This window comes from Perognathus longimembris, chromosome 9 (genome assembly GCF_023159225.1).
Source record: "Perognathus longimembris pacificus isolate PPM17 chromosome 9, ASM2315922v1, whole genome shotgun sequence".
NCBI classification, from domain to species: domain Eukaryota; kingdom Metazoa; phylum Chordata; class Mammalia; order Rodentia; family Heteromyidae; genus Perognathus; species Perognathus longimembris.
Genome location: NC_063169.1, coordinates 40,347,327 through 40,367,127, shown reverse-complemented (window position 1 = coordinate 40,367,127; position 19,801 = coordinate 40,347,327). Strand labels below are relative to the sequence as shown.

At 36.6% G+C, this 19,801-nt stretch overlaps 1 protein-coding gene across 3 annotated transcripts in view; it reads left to right on the top strand.

The window, feature by feature from the left end:
- Positions 1-19,801, top strand: part of Cep85l (centrosomal protein 85 like) — a 133,464-nt gene that overhangs the window by 82,991 nt on the left and 30,672 nt on the right. For all 3 annotated transcript variants that reach the window (XM_048353984.1, XM_048353983.1, XM_048353982.1), the window contains 2 exons: positions 4,002-4,120; positions 10,235-10,352. In XM_048353984.1, the coding sequence (XP_048209941.1) occupies positions 4,002-4,120; positions 10,235-10,352 (237 nt within the window). The remainder of the gene's footprint in view (positions 1-4,001; positions 4,121-10,234; positions 10,353-19,801) is intronic.

Below are 19,801 nucleotides of genomic sequence, written 5' to 3'. Positions count from 1 at the left end.
AAATGGTCAATAAATACATGAGAAAATTCTCAATATCCCAGGGTAATGACTCTTGAGATTTCATCTAACTCCAATCAGTGGCCTGTCATCAGGAACACAACAACCTGGTGAAGGATGAAGGGGAAAAGGAACCCTTACATATACTCTGTTGATTGGAATGGAACCTTGTGTTACTAGTGTGGAGGTTCCTCACAACAACAAAACAAAAAGAGTAATTCCTAAAAACAGAATTACCGTATGATTTAGCAGTACCACCCTTGGGCATATATCTGAAGAAATGTAAGCTAGGATAAAAAAGGGACACTTGCACACATGTATTTGCTGTTCCATTTGTAACAGTGAAGCTACAGAAAAAGCCCAGATGCCATACGATGGATGAATGGGTTTAAAATACGGTATACATATACAATGGAGTATTATTTAGCCATAAAGAAGAATGAAATGCTGTTTGTAGGGAAATGGACTGATTTAGAGATGACCATTTTAAGCAAAGTAAGCAAGGCTTTTTAATAATGGTACAATGCATGTTCTTCTCTTGGTGAATAGTAGCATTTATTTATTTTATTTGTAGCATATTTTCATGTTCATTACTGAACCTTGGGAGTTTAGATGCTTTTTGGTGTGCTGTCACATTCTCTGGCCAAAAAGCACTTGCAAAGTGTCTCTTTAGCTAGATTATTCTAGGAAGTAGAGGAAGATTTGCAGTGCTATTTGACATGTTGTGAGTGATGCACGTGCTAAGGGACAAAGACAAATGAAGGAGAGAGATAACAAACTTGAAGAATTGCAGAGGGTGTATTCCACTTAAGTGTGGTAGCACTGCATTGTCTAAAATTAACATTGTTTGTCTAGGCAAAAGAATTTTGAACCATTTTCAGTTGTACTATAGCAAACTTTTATTAGAAGCAGGTTTGTCCACTAAATGACATATTTTGGCATCTGGATTTGACCTCAGTATTATATGTTTGGGATTATCAAATATGCCATCTACTACTATTCATTTATGAGAGTGGAACAAGTTACTTCCAGTAAATTTCTGTACTTGAGAGTTGTATATAGTGGTGTTTTGTTCTTTGGATAGTAAATCAATATTGCCTAACCACAAAAAAACTAGGTGTCTTAAGCATTTTTAAGTAAATATCTGAGTGAAAATTTTTCTCCCCTCTCTAAGTTCAGCAACCCCCAAATAAAGCTATAAAAAGACTTATAAAGTGTATCTTTGCTTTTTACAAAAGTAAAATCTGTATAATACCTTTATAGATTTTGAAATATGTTTGATGCTAACTTTTCTGTTCCTTTCTCAAGTTTGCTGAAATCATTATCATATTTTATAATTGTATTTACATGTTCTTTGGTTATTATTCATGTGCTACCTATGTAATTTATTTTCATATTAGTCAAGTAGAATCATGACGCGTTGCTTGTAATTCTGAGTAGAACAATAGGAGACCATGAGTATGTAAATTTTGATACTTTTTTTTCCTGTGAAGCAGTATCTAGGCTTTTTGGATTTGGTAAAAATCTGTACATGGGCCTACGATGTAGCTCAGTGGCAAAAGCACTTGCCTAGCAAGTGCAACATCCTGGGTTTGATCCCTAGTACCAAAACAAACAAAATCCATACATGATCATCAATATGTAACTATTCCCCAATGGCATGTCTCTCATAGACAATTATGATTTTACAAATAGAAATTCTAAAATATATTAGTAATAGGACACGTGGGAAAGGTTTTCTTGACTATAAAGTACTTTCTTCTTTTCTACCCAGTGGAGGTTATCCTCTACCATACTAGAAACTTCTTTGTTTTCCTAAGTTGTTGACAGCTCTTAAAAGGCAACTCATAGGTTGTTGTCAACTCTGTTCTTGATGTAGGTTATTTTCTTCATCTGACCTTTCTCTTATCTCATGACTGTTTGTAGATGTAGGAGAGTACCAAAGTGATAAAGAGATAGGAAATTACAGCCAGGACAGTTCATTCCAACAGGCACGTTGTGCCTTGAATCTAGTGTTATGCTCTAGCAAATATGAGTGATATGAAGTATATTTTCTGTCATTATTCTGGCTTTTTTGTTTGTTGAGATCTAACATGTAAAGTACATAGCCATATTAATCTTAAATCCAATAATAATGCCATCCTTTTTTGCTCTCTTTACACACACACACACACACACACACACACACAGCATTCAACCCTACTGCTGTAGTCAAAATTACAAACTTTGCAGTGTGCAGTATATTTTATATATTACTCTTCTCAGTCTATATAGCATCTGCGCATCCAGTATCCCATCCATTTCTACTGTTGTAATTTTATCATTTAGGATTCTCTCTTTATCATTATCTTTCTAAATTTTGTTTGTAGTAAGTTCTAAAATGTATTAATATTTTGCTGTGTACATTTACCACAGTTAATTATTAATTGGGTTTTTTTTGTTAACGCATATTAGCTGCTTCAATGTTATAAGAAGTTATTTTTTCTTCTAGTGTTTTTTTTTTTTTTTTGGCCAGTCCTGGGCCTTGGACTTAGGGCCTGAGCACTGTCCCTGGCTTCTTCCCGCTCAAGGCTAGCACTCTGCCACTTGAGCCACAGCGCCGCTTCTGGCCGTTTTCTGTATATGTGGTGCTGGGGAATCGAACCTAGGGCCTCGTGTATCCGAGGCAGGCACTCTTGCCACTAGGCTATATCCCCAGCCCTCTTCTAGTGTTTTAATGCAAACATTTACCTGAGAATTATTTTAGAACAATTTCATTGTTATTTTAAATAAAACATATACTTTAGCATAGGATTATCATAAAATACAGTGTTAAAAATATGTGATTTGAGTCCATTTTATTCTGTTACCATCAATTTTTGGAATTACTGAAATTAGACAATATACTTCTGAATAAGCATGAATGAATTATGAAAATTTGTGGAATATATCCATACACACATATATATATATACATATGGGTATGTATATGTATATATAACACCTATATAACTTTCCATTCTCTCAGAAAAGGGAAATGTTTTTGGAACTAAAGGCAAGGCTCAAGAAGTAGAGGGCCTGCCTAGCAAGCTCCAAAACCCTGGGTTCAAATCCCAGTAGTGTAGAGAAAGAAGGCAAGATAAAAGGGAAGATCTTACCATACCTAAAACAAGCAGGTAGAAGGAACAAAAAGTAAAAACAAATCAGTGAAGTCAAGTTTTAAAAAATAGGCAAAAAGCATCATGGAAAAAAAAACACATATGCCCGAGATGAGTAAAATTGAAGAACTCCTAGTTATACCAAGAAAGAAAAAAGGATGAAGATGCAGATTACTATGATCAGGAATAAAACAGGGGATGTCACTGTGTGAAGAATAAGAAAATTATAAGTTTTCAAACATATAACTCAAAACCTGATCACTGATATTAGTAAAGTATTATAATTTACTTCAGTCTACAAAGTATGTAATCCAGATTATTTACATAGTAGTCATCTTTTCTATGGATACACATATTCACAAGGTACAAAATGTCTAAATTCTAATGACACAGCATTTATTTCGTTGTCATCCTCATAATGTTTGTCTAGGTGAGCATGACCTAGTCCTTTATTGTACTCCTTCCTGAAGCAGTGATTTTTCATTTTTAAAAAGCTTCTACTATCCCAAAGTAATAAGATCTTGTACATAACATCATCACTATCATTCTTTTTTCTATGTTTTTAAATTTTTTTTCTCTTGATAATGTATGGTATGTGGTTAGAACTCTGGGCCTTATACTTGCTGTGCAGTTGCCTTATTACTTGACCCATGCCCCAACCCCAACTTTTTGCTAGACTTATACATTTACTTTGAATCTTGCCTAAAATTGTTGTATTATGCAGTGTTCACAAATGTGAGTTTTAGATAGTCTTTAAAAGTCAGTTTCTTAATGTTTTAATGAAAATCAGTATTAAATATTAGATGGCATATAAATATTTCTGTGTGACACTTTTTAGTATACTAATAGTGTAACGTGTTTGTGCAGGTTTTGACTGGATCATCTCGTCGGAGTTATTCACCTGGCTTTCAGGATTTCAGTAAGTGGGAATCTGTGCTGAAAATAAAAGAAGGACTTCTAAGGCAAAAAGAAATTGTCATTGATCGGTGAGTCAAAGTTTCTTAACTATAAAGTATTTCAGGCATATAGAAATGTAAATTGGTGAAAAAAAAGGCCTTTTTTTAACCTACCATGTAGCATTTGAAAATAAAACATTGATGCCACTCCTCTCATTTCTGGAGAACTGGTTTATTTGTGCTTCTGATTTCCATCATCTTCACTCACTTGAATGTGAATCTTTGGATGGTCCTTTTCTTTTCTGTACATGTAGTAGGTTAGCTGCAATGCTACCTCACTATTAGAGATATAAAATAGTGTCTTTGTTTTACTTTGTTTTATAAAATAGTGTCTGTGTTTTAGTTTTGGAGTCTATCCAACTGGCAAGTGGCTTTAGTATTTTCCTTTAATAAATTATTAGGTCTGAAGCCACTTAAAGGATGGAAATAACTAATGTTGAAAAGCAAATTATTTACAGTAAGAAATATGGAAGTTTGGGGACATTCCAGAATTTTTTAATGTTTGAATACCAAAGCTCTCAGAAAGAAATTATACTCAATAGTATCAAGATTATTCTGATAATCCATGGTGCTACTATATTGTATGATCTTGGATAGGTATTGTTTCTTTATCATTTAGGTACATGTTGGGGATCATTAAATGCATTATATATTATGTTAACAGGAAAGTAGTTTCAGGAGGATTTTTCTGAATTTTTATTGTTGCTTATTTTGCTTAAGAATTTAGTCTCAAAAGTGAATCATAACTTATTAGTGGTTGAAATGTGTTGCTGGAAAATTGAGCCAGTAGTAAAGAATATATACTGGAATGTTTGAAAAAAAACTGTAATGTCTTGGACTTTTTTGTTCCCAACATCTTGATCAGATCCTAGGATGTTATTTATGCTTAAAACTTCATACTTCCATACCTGATAAAGGAAAAGAAGATTCTAGAAGATCATTTTCACTGATTTTAGGAAGAAGCTATTAAAAAACGCAAACTGGGCAGGAACAGTGGTGAATGCCTATAATCCTGGCAGTGGAGAGGCTGAAGCAGGGAATTGCCAGTTTAAGGCCAAACCTGGCTATGTATTGAGTCCAGGCTAGCTTGAACTATACAATGAGACTGTCTCAATAAAACAAATAAAGATTTAAACTAAGTTCTTAATACAAGTATGTCTTACATATGAGTCATTCTAGGTAGATAGGGTGTGTGTGTACTTGGGTGTGTGTGCACACACGCACCTCAGTCCTTGAGCTTGACCTCAGGACCTAGGTGCTGTCCCTACCACTTGAGTCACAACTCTGTTGACAGCTTTTTTTGGTGGTTAATTAGAGAAAAAGTCCCAGACTATCTTGTCTGGGCTGGCTTCGAACTGTGTTCCTGGTACCCTGCTTAGATATGCATTTTTAACATGGACAGTTTGTATACTTGAAGTGAATACTTTTTTTTAAGTGGAGTAATCTTTTATTTTATACATTATGAAGAAGAGATTTTTCAGTAAGTAGTCTTCCAAGAGGAATACAGAGAACCTGCTTATGGCCTGTTCTCCCCCGGAAGTACACTCCCCTTCCTCAATTAGCTTAGCTTTATCAGTTTTTTTTTTGTTATTGTTATTGCTGTTGTAGCAAACATTCATGGAAATCATTGAGTTCTATCTTGCACTCTGTCTGTGCCTGGGCATTACCAGTTACAGGTGCGTATTCTATCCATTGTTTTTCAAAAGGATGGCATTGAGAAGCATTCTTGAAGGGCTGGTCAGCACTCTTGATTGTCAAGTGACAGTCTAGGCTTAATGCCCAGCCTTTTCTGCAGGTCAAACAAAGGCAGGTCACCCACTACAGTGCCCTTGTCTCCTTCTGGGATGTAGATGCAGAATGACTTGCTAGGTGACACAGCTGCCTGCTTCAAAATAAATAATTCTTAAAATAGACTAAAATTCAGAATTTACTAATATGGATAATTCCCTCTCTAGAACAGAGTCTGTTAGAATACGTTTCTTTTATGTATTGCAGGCAGTGAAGCAATTCAATCAGTAAAGCGAACAGTTGTTGACATAATAAAGTGTTTGTTTTCAATCATTTTGTAAGTACCATGTTCTAATCAATTGTGCACTGGAGCTCTATCAATCATTTTATGTAAAAAGAGAATAGGAATAATCAAAATAATTTAAGTTGCTCATTTGGCCAAGTCCTCTCCTAGGCTCCTTTTTGTGTATATATGAGTTGTAGGTCCTGTGGGGCTGGTTGGTCTAGGATGGCCTCAGCTGGATGGCTAGGTTCTAACTCCATCTACTTTAATTTGGCATTGGCTAGTCAGAGTTTGTTCATGTGGTCCCTGGGTGGGGTTCGGAGTGAAATGTACTGCATCTCTTGAGGTTTGGCTTAGAATGGGCTCTACATCATTTCAATTGCATTCTTGCTTATGATTCCAGTAGGCTTTGCCTCTGGCCAGTGGGAGGAAAAGAAATTGCACAGTAAGGAGACTAACACAAGGAGGACAATCCTGGTGGACACCTTTGAAAATAATTCTACCACACTTAGTATTTTAAATAAACTTTGTGTGTGTGTTTTTTTAAGTTTTTATTATAAAACTGATGTACAGAGAGGTTACAGTTTCACACGTTAGGCATTGGATACATTTCTTGTACTGTTTGTTACCTTGTCCCTCATACCCCCCTCCCCCCTCCCCCACTTTGTGTGTTTTTTATACAACTATATTACAGCATTATTTTTTATAATCAATGAATTTGCTATTGTATAAAACAGTGGAAGAAAAACTAGTAGTTTTGGTTCCCAAAGCAACATATCCAAAAAATTTGAACATGCAAATCTCTAACATGCAGTACTTAAAATATAGAAAAGAAACAGTATTCATGGAGGCGAGGAGGACATAGACTAAATAAGTGGTGTTTAAAATGTTGGTGAACCATCTGGGGATGGTGATCTAGAAGGCTGAATGTTCTCCCTTATCCACCCCCTAAGTGTGCTAGATTTCTCCTTTCCATTCTTTTCCAACAGAGTTGCCAAGAGTTCCAAGGATGGGAACTATGGCCTCTCAGCCTCTAACTTTGGTGCTTTGTGACTTCCAGATGACCTCAGGTCACTGGTCTTTTTTAAAAATAAAGTTTGCAATTCTTAAAATAAAATAAAACGTTGGTGATACCTACCAGAACTTCTCACAGGTAGAATTGGCAAGATTTGCTATCCAGTTGGATGGAACATCCCCAAAATAAGGATTATAAATTCTGTGCTCTGAGAGGTAGTATTGATTTTTTACCTTTTAAGTCTGTCTACCAAAAAATGACATGCTGGTTATTACTTTTGAAAATAGCAAGTTACCCACAATTATATGAGAAAAATATTTTTTTCACCCTCAAAATAGGTAAAACTAGGTAATCAGGTTAAAGCAAAGCCAATCTTTATGGAAAATAACTGCTAAGAATATTGTGTTTCTAAATATTTTCTTATTCTAAAAAAAGCACTATATACTAATTTCTATAACCAATCAGAAAAACAAGAAACCTTTCTTGTTCTTTACATTTGCTATTACAACCATTTATGCAATTTTGAATGACATTTTTGGCTTATTTTTAGCTGGTTTTTTTTTTTTTTTTTGTCTTTTCTTTTTTGGTACTGAGGATCGAACCCAGGACGTTGCACTTGCTAGGCAAGTGCTTTGCCACTGAGCTACATCCCAGCTCTACCATGATCTTTCTAGCCAGGGACCACATGAGCAAAAAATGAAGTTGTCTGAAGCCTCTGTTCTAGGCAGCTACACACTTTCATCTATTTCTATAACATGAAGATTGAATGAATGTAAAAAAAACAACAACCCTAATGTGCTGCTTCGAGTAGCCAACAGCAGAATGAAAGCCCACATTTGTATACATGTTTAGTATATGTAATTATGCTCAAATGCTTATCTCTACTTGATAGATTTGTGAGCTCTCTGCAATAAAGACTCTTGTAAATTTCCTAGCTCATAGCAGGAAGCTCACTCAGAGAAAGTGACCTCATTTTAATAAAAAAGAAGTCAAAATTAGCATGAGCTATTTCTGTAGTAGTAAGTCTTGCAACTGGTTGCACTTTCAAATTGCTCAGTGTTTGCTGCTGAGTTAACGAGGTACTTGATTCCCTTAGAACCTTAAAACTCCTGTAGACACACTTGAGCTAGAGGTATTAGTAAATGAACTTGTCAGTGTAGAGGAGAACTCCCATTTTTTCATTATTTGAAGTTTTCAATGTGTTTCTCAGTTATATGTGGAGTAAAAATCACTTTATTGTGTTAGGTACGCAATAAACGTTAGTTTTTTTATTGTTAAATATACGACATCCTAATTCATCTGCTTCATGTAGAATCTTCCATTTTGCTTTTTTCACTATCATGGTTTTTATTTATTTACTTTTGTGGTATTGGGTTTTGAACCAAGGGTTCTGTGATTGTTAGGCAAATGATTCTTTCTTTACAAGATGAGCCACACCCTTACTACTATTTATATCAATTGGGCAAAGGAAGGAAATTCATTGTGATATTTCTATATATTTATGTGTAATGTACTTTGATAACATTCATATCCTCTATCATTTGACCATCTTCCTCTCTTCCTTTATTCAGAATTATTTTTGTCAGTCATGGAGTTTGAACTCAGGGCTTGGGCACTGTCCCTGAGCTTTTTGTTCAAGAATACCACTTTGAGCACAGCTCTACTTCCAATTTTTAGGTTGTTAATTAGAGATAAGAGTCTCATGGCCTTTCCTGCCCAGGCTGCCTTTGAACTGCAATCCTCAGATTTCAGCCTCCTGAGTAGCTAGGATTATAGCAGTGAACCACCAGCACCTTGCCTGTCCTCCTTTTATAAAAAAGAAATTTAATGGCTTCATTATGACATTTCTATATGTGCATACAGTGTTCCTGTTTATCCCCATCACTCCTTCCCATATCCCCCTACCAGTAATTCCTTCTTAAAGCCTCCCTTCTTTAAGTTGTATGTTTCACATATGAGAGAGAATGTGTGGTATTTGTCTTACTGAGTCAGACTTGCTTTGTTTAGCTTGAAAAATCTCTAATTCTATTCATTTTCCTATAAATGACAGTTTTATTCTTCTTTATGGCTGAATAGTATTCCATTTGCACAAAGATAGAACTGGAAATCATTGATCAGACTCAGAGAACAAGTATCACATTCTCGAGCTACTTCCTGCTGTAAAGGGGCAAAGTAGTCAGGGGTCCCTGATTTCTCATACTCCTGGCCTGGTGTACCCCTCCTCTATTATTAATAAACAACAAATGGGGGAATGTTAGCATTTCCCTAGCCTCAGGTCCTCAGCTCCTCCCACTAGCCCCCAGATCCACCCATACCTAATGAGCCACTCCTACTCACTACCTACCTACTTCCCTTTTACCCCCAGAGAGAGAAGCTGCCACCTGGATAAGGTGCAGATGCCATGTAGCTTCCTCTCCCGTGGGAACTATAGCCCCACTAATAAACCTCCTTATGAACCTTCAAAAAAAAAGAAGTATCACATTCTTTGAGAACAAATCTCAGAGAACAAATATCAGTATCACAAATATCACTCTCATAAGTGCAATCTAGACCTTAAAGAATGGCATGAGTATAAAATTGACGAGTGTTTAAGGGGTGGAAACCAAAGAGAGGGTGGAAGGTTAAAGAGTGAGGAGGGATGGATATGATCGAAATACTTCATGTGCATGCATGAAAGCAGAATAATGAAACTTAAAAAATGTTTAAAAGTGGGGAGGATAAAATAATAGTGGATGGGATAAATATTAATTATATTCATGTATAGAAATTCCACAATGAAATCCCTTTGTACAATTAAATTGTATTCTAGTTTGAAAAGGTAATAGAATTTCAGACCAAGGAAATAGGAATCATTAGGTTAGATAACAAAAGGAAACAAAGCAGAACATGACTTCAAAAGACTATAATCTATAAAATACCAAAAGTACTCTATAGCATGAATGAATTTATTGTATTCTACACATCTCAAGTAGTGTGATTTATAAAGAATTCCTATTATGACTTCTAAAATTGATAATATCTTTAAATGCTTATGTGACAGTATTATGCTGAAAATTTGTTTATAATTACCTCATAGAAAAGTATTTTTTACAATGTAAGTTCAATTTGTGTCATTTAGGCAGAAGCAACAGATTACTCACTTGCACGAGAGGATAAGGGATAATGAACTGCGGGCACAACATGCCATGTTAGGACATTATGTGAACTGCGAAGACACTTACGTGACTGGTCTGCAGGTAAGCCTGCAGAAGGTTTTACAGTTCTTGTTTAAAAGTAAATTTTGTGTTAATTACAGACTTAGCTTGTCATATGAGGACATTTTAAATCAGTGTTCTGAATTAACAATATATTCAGTTGTTTTGAATTAATAATCAATTGTTCATAATTTGTAAGTGTAGGAAAAGCTGTTAAGTATGCTTTTCCTTGTGCTCTATTCTCAGTCTCTTCCTACATACATCCAGAAATAAGGTTCAGTTTCTAGAACCTCCTTGTAGAATTACTGCTTTTTGTAAGCAGATATAAATGTCTTTTATCTTCTGTATTTACAAACAGTACCAGTATATATATTGTTTGGTATCTTATTTTTTCTTTATATTATGCAAAATGATAGAAGATGGAACAGTTATCTTCCTATAATTACATAGACAGAATGACTTTGCTTTTACAGCTACATGATTTTCCATTTATAGAGAGAGCATAATGTATTCAACTGACCAACATTTGAGTTATTTCCTAGTTAGTGTTATTTGTAAAAAAAAAAAAAAATGCTTTGAGAAATATAACACAGTTCATCAAAGGGCAAGCCAAATCGCCAGCTCCAAAAAGCAGCATGACTGAAGAGGAGATGGAGAACAAAAAAAGCAAATGAGGCCATGTTAACAGAAATGATGGAAAGCGTCAGAAATGAAATCAGAAAACAATTCCAGGAGTTTAGAGGGGAAGTCTTGAAGGACATCAGGAAGCCAAGAAAGAAATGGAAGCAAAAATGGATACAATGCAAACCTCCGTTAAAGAAGACCTTAACATCCTGAGATGAGAAATGCATGAAAAAATAGATTTAAAATACAACTCTTTAAAGGAAGAAATTTCCACGATCAGGGGCTGGGGATATGGCCTAGTGGCAAGAGTGTCTGCCTCATATACATGAGGCCCTGGGTTCGATTCCCCAGCACCACATATACAGAAAATAGCCAGAAGTGGCGCTGTGGCTCAAGTGGCAGAGTGCTAGCCTTGAGCAAAAAGAAACCAGGGACAGTGCGCAGGCCCTGAGTCCAAGCCCCAGGACTGGCCAAAAAAAAAAAAATTTTTTTTTTCCATGATCAGAGCTCATCTGACAACCATAAATAGCTCTCTGACATCCATAAACTCCGCAATTGAATCCACAGCACAAAGAATTGACCATATGGAATCCAGAATCTCTCGCTTGGACGATGAAGCAGCCGACAACAACCAGAAAATTACCACACTCCAAGAAACGATGAGGCTTCAGGGAAGACTAATCCAGGAACTAATGGACAAAGACAAGAGATATAATCTGCGCATAATTGGAATAGAAGAAGGAGCCGAATACCAGAGCAGAGGGCTTCATCATATTTTCAATAAAGTTATTGCAGAAAATTTCCCCAATCTCACAAGGGACCCCATCCAGGTAACCGAAGCCTATAGGACACCAGGCAGGCCAGACCCCAGAAAAGCCACCCCAAGGCACATAATATTCAAGACTTTAGATCTCAGGAATAAAAAGCAAATTCTAAATGCAGCCAAAACGAAAAAAGAAATTTTCTACAATGGGAAGAGGATCCGAATAACAGCAGACCTCTCCACACAAACCTACCAAGTGCGAAGTGAGTGGAAGAACACCATCCAAGTTCTACAGGCCCACAATATACAAGCTAGGATTAAATATCCAGCGAAACTGGAGTTCACATTCGAAGGGAAAACCAGATCTTTCCATACCAAAGAGGATCTAAAGGAGTATGTGAATAAAAAACCAGCCCTACAGCGAATTCTAAGAGGGGAATCCCAAGCAACAGAGATCGTACTGGACACACAGAAACAGAAACAAAGAGCAGCTCACTAAAGACAAGGAAAAAAAAAAAGAGGAAAAAACAGCCCAACAAGAAAATGGAAGGAGAAAAAACACTCTTATCCTTGATCTCTTTGAATATAAATGATATAAACTCTGATAAAGAGGAGCGGACTGGCAGAATGGATCTGCAAACAAAAAGTTGGCATCTGTTGTCTACAAGAGACCCACCTTACAGCAAGGGACAAAAACAGGCTCCGAATGAAAGGATAGAGCAAGATCTTCCAAGAAAACACACCTACCAAAACGGCAGGTGTGGCCATCCTGATCTCAGACAAGCCGGACTTTTCATTAAAATCAACTCAAAAAGACAAAGAAGGACACTACATTTTAATACAACGAAAAATCCAGAATCAAGACATCACGGTGATAAATGTATACTCACCGAACAAAAGAGGCCCCACATATGTCAAGCAAATTCTCACAGAACTACAGAACAAGATAGACTTAAACACAATCATAGTGGGAGACCTAAATACCCCACTCTCCCCAAGAGACAGATCCAACACCCAGAGGATCAGCAAGGGAGCTGAGGACCTAAGTAACACCATAGCCCAAATGGATCTGACAGATCTATACAGAATCTTCCACCTTACAGACACCCAATACACCTTCTTCTCAGCAGCACATGGATCATACTCCAAAATAGACCATGTCATAGCCCACACAAAGAACCTCAGCAAATACAAAAGTATTGACGTCATCCCATGTATTTTATCTGATCACAGTAGATTAAAGGTAACCCTCAATAACAACGGTTACCACAGAGGCTATACACATTCTTGGAGGCTAAACCCCACACTGTTATCCAACACATGGGCCACAGACCAAATTAAAGATGAAATCAATGAATTCATAAGCCACAATGACAATAAAAATACATCCCAAAGAAACCTATGGGACACAGCTAAGGCAGTACTGAGGGGCAAGATCATTGCCCTCAGCACTCACATTAAAAGAATGGAAGCAGAGCAGGTGAATAACCTCACGATGAAACTAAAACAACTGGAGAAACAAGAAATGATCGAATCTAAAATGACTAGGAGGAGAGAGATCACAAAGATTAAAGAAGAGATAAATCTGATTGAAAATAGAAAGACCATTCAACAAATAAATAAGACTAAAAGCTGGTTCTTTGAGAAAATAAATAAAATTGACAGACCCCTCGCAAGACTTACAAAAAAAAGAAGAGAGGAGACTCATATACATAAAATCAGGGACTCCACCAGAAAAATTACAACAAGTACACACGATAGTCAAACAATTTGGAGCTATTTCCAGAACCTCTATTCAGTTAAAAACAATAATTTTACAGAAATGGATCAATTCTTAGAGAAGTATAAATTGCCCAAACTGAATCAAGAAGAAATAAATCAACTAAATAAACCAATAACTTATGGTGAGATACAGGAGGTAATAAAAAACCTCCCAACAAAGAAAAGCCCAGGCCCAGATGGATTCACCAACGAATTCTACAAAACCTTTAGTGATGAGCTAATACCAATACTCCTCAAACTCTTCTGTGAAAAAGAAACAGAGGGAGAAATCCCAAACTCATTCTATGAAGCTAATATCATACTCATTCCCAAACCAGGCAAAGACCCAACAAAAAAAGAGAACTACAGACCAATATCACTAATGAACACAGACGCAAAGCTCCTCAATAAAATATTAGCTAACAGGATCCAGAAACTGATCAAGAAAATTATACATCATGACCAAGTAGGCTTCATCCCACAGTCACAAGGATGGTTCAGCATCTGTAAATCAATCAACATAATTCACCACATAAACAGAACTAAAATCAAGAATCACATTGTTATCTCAGTCAATGCGCAAAAAGCCTTTGACAAAATACAACATCCATACCTATTAAAAGCTTTGGAGAGAACAGGAATAGATGGAACATTCCTCAAAACAATAAAAGCCATATACAACAGACCAACTGCTAACATCATATTAAATGGAGAGAAACTTAAATCATTCCCCCTAAACTCAGGAACAAGACAAGGATGCCCACTCTCCCCACTTCTTTTCAACATAGTGCTAGAATCCCTAGGCTTAGCATTAAGGCAAGAGGAGGACATCAAAGGGATCCACATCGGCAAGGAAGAAATCAAGTTATCCCTGTTCGCAGATGACATGATCTTATATCTGAAGGTCCCAAAAAACTCAGTCCCCAAACTCGTACACCTAATAAACCATTTTGGCAAAGTAGCAGGATACAAAATCAATCCACAAAAGTCAGCAGCTTTTCTGTACACCAGCAATAGACAAACAGAAAAGGAAATTATGGAAACAATTCCATTTACAGTAGCCAACAAAAGAATAAAGTACCTAGGGATCAACTTAACCAAGGATGTGACGGACCTATTTAATGAGAACTATAAAAATCTAATAAGGGAAATCAAGAAGACACAAGGAGATGGAAAGACCTCCCAATGCTCATGGGTAGGCAGAATCAATATAGTGAAAATGGCCATATTGCCCAAATTGTTATACAAATTCAATGCAATCCCTATCAAAATCCCAGTCACATTCTTCACTGAAATAGAGAAAGCAATCCATAAATTGATATGGAACAGCAAAAGACCTAGAATAGCCTAAGCAATTCTAGGCAAAAAAAGCAGTGCAGGAGGTATCACAATACCAGACTTCAAGCTCTACTACAGGGCCATCATAACAAAAACAAGCCTGGTATTGGTATAAAAACAGATCGGAGGACCAATGGATTAGAATTGAAGATCCAGAAATAAAACCGCACTCTTACAGCCAGCTGATATTCGACAAAGGAGCTAAGGACATACAATGGAATAAACATAGCCTCTTCAACTACTGGTGCTGGGAGAACTGGGCAGCTATATGCAGCAAACTTAAAGTAGACCCAAGCCTATCACCATGCACCAAGATCAACTCAAAATGGATCAAGGACCTCAATATCAGACCTGAATCCTTGAAACTACTGAAGGACGGAGTAGGAAAGACGCTAGAACTTATAGGCACAGGAAGGAACTTCCTGAATATAGTCCCAGGGGCACAACAAATAGGGGAGAGACTCGACAAATGGGACTACTACAAATTAAAAAGTTTCTGCACAGCTAAGGACATAGCCACCAAAACAGAAAGACAGCCAACCATATGGGAAAAGATCTTTACCAGCACAGCAACAGACAAAGGCCTAATAACTGTTATCTACAGAGAACTCAAAAAAGTAAGCCCCCCAAGCCCAATAAACCAATTAGGAAATGGGCAAAGGAGGTAAAGAGAGACTGCACAGCAGAACAGATAAAAATGGCAAAGAAACATATGAGGAAATGTTCAACATCCCTGGTAGTAAAGGAAATGCAAAGAAAAACAACCCTGAGATACCACCTCACTCCGGTTAGAGTGGCCTATACGCTGAACTCAGGCAACAACAAATGCTGGAGGGGGTGCGGGGAAAGAGGAACCCTTCTCCATTGTTGGTGGGAGTGCAAATTAGTACAACCACTTTGGAGAACAGTATGGAGGTTTCTCAAAAAGCTCAATATAGACCTACCCTATGACCCAGCCATACCACTCCTAGGCATCTATCCTAAACAGCAAGTCCCAAGATATCAAAAAGACATTTGTACTTCCATGTTTATCGCGGCACAATTCACAATAGCCAAAATATGGAAACAACCCAGATGCCCCTCCACAGATGAATGGATCCAAAAAATATGGTACCTATACACAATGGAATACTATATAGCGATTAGGAATGGTGAAATATTGTTATTTGCAGGGAAATGGTCAGAACTCGAACAAATAATGTTGAGCGAGACTAAGCCTAGAACACAGAAAACAAACGGGCATTATCTTCCTGATATATGACTGTTAAGAAAGGGAGATGGAGGGCTGGGGATATAGCCTAGTGGCAAGAGTGCCTGCCTCGGATACACGAGGCCCTAGGTTCGATTCCCCAGCACCACATATACAGAAAACGGCCAGAAGCGGCCCTGTGGCTCAAGTGGTGGAGTGCTAGCCTTGAGCGGGAATAAGCCAGGGACAGTGCTCAGGCCCTGAGTCCAAGGCCCAGGACTGGCCAAAAAAAAAAGTAAATAAAATAAAATAAAAAAAAAAAGAAAGGGGAGATGGAGAGACAGTAGAGACCAGGTCTGTGAAACCAAAAACTGCTTGTCAAATGGTATTTCCCACAGGATTGGGGCAGCGACCCAACAGTATGTAACTAAAACTAAACAACTACTCAACATATAAAGGTCAAAAATCGACCTCTTATTGGAATACAATAGCTCAAAAGCTGTGTATGTACGTTCATATAAGTCTACTGTCAACATATTGTCTAATATCGACATGACATTTAAAGCCCTAGGGGAATTTTCTTGGGCTTGGCCACGTGGCTACTGTATATGTTCTTGATAAATTGTATATTGTATATATGTCTACCTGACCTAGAGAAGGGAAAGAAAAACAGGGCATAAGATATCACAAGAAATATACACACTGCCGTACTATGTAACTACCCTTTTTGCACAACACCTTGTCTAAAAAATTTGTGTTCAATTAATAAATAAATTTAAAAAATGCTTTGAAGAATATATAAAATAATTGCTTGTTCATATGCTAGTACCTTTGTTTTTTTAGCATTTAATTATTTTATTAAAAAAAATTTTTTTTATTATCAAACTGCAGTACCTTTGTAAGTTAAATCTCTTTTTTTTTTTTTTTTTTTTTTTTGGCCAGTCCTGGGCTTTGGACTCAGGGCCTAAGCACTGTCCCTGGCTTCTTCCCGCTCAAGGCTAGCACTCTGCCACTTGAGCCACAGTGCCGCTTCTGGCCGTTTTCTGTATATGTGGTGCTGGGGAATCGAACCTAGGGCCTTGGGTATCCGAGGCAGGCACTCTTGCCACTAGGCTATATCCCCAGCCCTGTAAGTTAAATCTCCACAAATGAAATTGTGTGAGTTTGACACTTGCATTGATATTGCCAGATTGTTATCTCGGAACAGTGCATGAGTCCCCCGCCCCTCCACCTCCAACTCCAGCCATGCTCACATACTGTGTCATCCAACATTGGGATTTTGCCCTTTTAGTGAGTTAGATGCAAGTAATGGGGTTAGTTATTTCCATATGAGTTTAGTATGTATTTCTCCTAAAATGGTACTGAGGGAATGTTTATATGTTGAAAACCTCATTCATATTTCCAATTCTGTGAATTGTCTTTCTTATTCTTTCTGTTAGGTTTAAATTTTCCCTTATTCTTAATAGGAACCCTTTACATATAAAATTAGCGTTTTATCTATAATTTTATATGAACATACTTTTTTCACATTTCAGAGTGTTTTCTTCTTTTGGATTAGAAAAAAAGTTTTGGGTATTCATTTATCTTTTTTGATTTAATATTAATGGGAAAATATAAGAAAACCATTAGCTACTATATATATCTAAATCAGTTGAGATGAAAGGTACTTTCTATTTGCTTATGGATGTGTTTATTCATAAAAATATCCACAAGAAGAAAATCAGCTAAGCTATCAAATAAGAATTAAACTTGTAGCTAGGGTGTGGTGAATTACACCTGTAATCTTAGAACCTCAGGGAGCTGAGGATTGCAGTTTGAAGCCAGTGTAAGCAGGAAAGTTCATAAGACTCTTTATCTCTAATTAAGCAACAAGAACAACAACAAAAAAGAAAAATCCAGAAGTGCAGCTATGGCTCAAGTGGTAAAGCTCTAGCCTTGAGTGAAAGAGCTTAGGGACAGCACCTAGACCCTGATTTCAAGCCTAGGACTAGCACAAAATAGAAGATGAAAGAATTGTATTTGCTAGTTTAATTCCAAGAAATGTCATGTTTGGCCAAAATCTATGTAATGTGTTTTGAGATGTTATCAAGGAGAACTTGGACGTCTCTTAAAAATAGATATTTTCCTTTAATATTAGATACAGATATTAATGGTTTGAGGTTTTCTGGAACACAAATAATGGAGGTATCTCTCTTAAAACATGTAATAATGCTGTCTTCTTATATAATGTTACTACTCTTGCCTATATTTTTCCTTAGCACAAAATTTCCCTAATCCTAATATGTGAGTTCTACTTTTGTAAGTGACCCTATTTTTCAAAACAGTAATTTAAACACTCACTGCTAAACTCTGAGGTCACAAGTGTGATGAAGAATTTCTGTCTTAGTGGATCTCCCTCTAACAGAGGGAAGGACCTTAGGAAAGCAAGTTACCCATCCCTTCTCCATGTGTTTGCATTCACTATGGGTAAGGTAGCAGTATGCTGGGAATAGGAAGATGTACAGTTAGCTGTATAATAGTTAGTTTGGGCCCCTAAGGAGAGTCCAATTCATTGGGAATACAGACATATGGTCTAGAGGCCCTTAACAAAATGTATGTGCCCAGAAGAGCTTCTCCAATGATTACTTTTTCCATTAAAATTTTTCTTAAAACTAACTTGTATGTTGTTATACATAAACTTTTGTGTTTAGGGGGAAAAATTGGTCTTTTTTAAAATTAAATTGGGATTAAAAGCAAAGCCTGATTATTTTGTGATGGTATATTGTTCAATTTTTTTATTGTCCTGTTAGTGTCTTTATTCTTAAATACAAAAATGTTATTTGAAGTGGAATATTTTTCTTTATTTTCAAATGAATTATTTATACTCGAAAGGGGTAGGATGGTGTCGGTGGGGGGAGGGGAGGAGTAAATGAATGAAGTAAAAGGGGAAAATGCAGGCAGAAAGGCAATGTATAGCCTACAAAATTAAGAATACAGAGGGAAGGGGTGGGTAAAGGAGGGATGAATGAGAACGTTAAAAGAGATGACATTAATCAAAATATAGTGTGTTTGAGAACTGCAGTTAAATGGCAACTCCTTTGTACAACTACTTGCAGATAATAAAGAATAAATATATTGTATACTGAAAAGCAAAGAACTATACAGGCTCTAGCTTGCTTGACACACTTTAATTAACAATGTTTCAGAATGGTTTATTATTATATGGCCTTATCTATTACCTTTGTTACATAGCAGTGAGGCTTAATGATATATAGTCCTGAGATTAATAGTTGTTATTTGAAAGTGGTATTTCTATACTATATAACTAGTATAATTTGCTTTGATAATGTTTTGCTTGAATTAAATACAGTGCAATTCTGGTAACCATATTACCAGAAACTTGTAAAAGAAGAAAAAAGGTAAGCATATCTGTAAGCTTAAGCAAGAACTTTTTGCATAGCACTAGGCCAGTAGATGGCTCTCTAAGTCAGTCTGCAAGAGCTGGTAAAATGCTCTGGAAGAACACTGAACAAAAAAGAATTCCTAGGAACATTTGAAACATTTTGAATTATAGAGAGTTGAAATATTGAGATTTTTTAAAAAAAGAATATCAAGGTAGTTTCTAAAATGGAGTACAAGGGTACTCTTTCTTGAGAGTTTCTACTTTTCCCTAGTCCAAACTTGGATCCTGGTTTTTGTTTTTGTTTTGAGATAGGATCTCACTCAACTCAGGTTGGCATTGAGCTCTTAATCTCTTACCTCATCCTCTGGGATGTGCTAGGATTGCAAGTGTATGCCACTCCTCCCAGCTCTTGTTTGAGTTTTTTTGCCACCTTA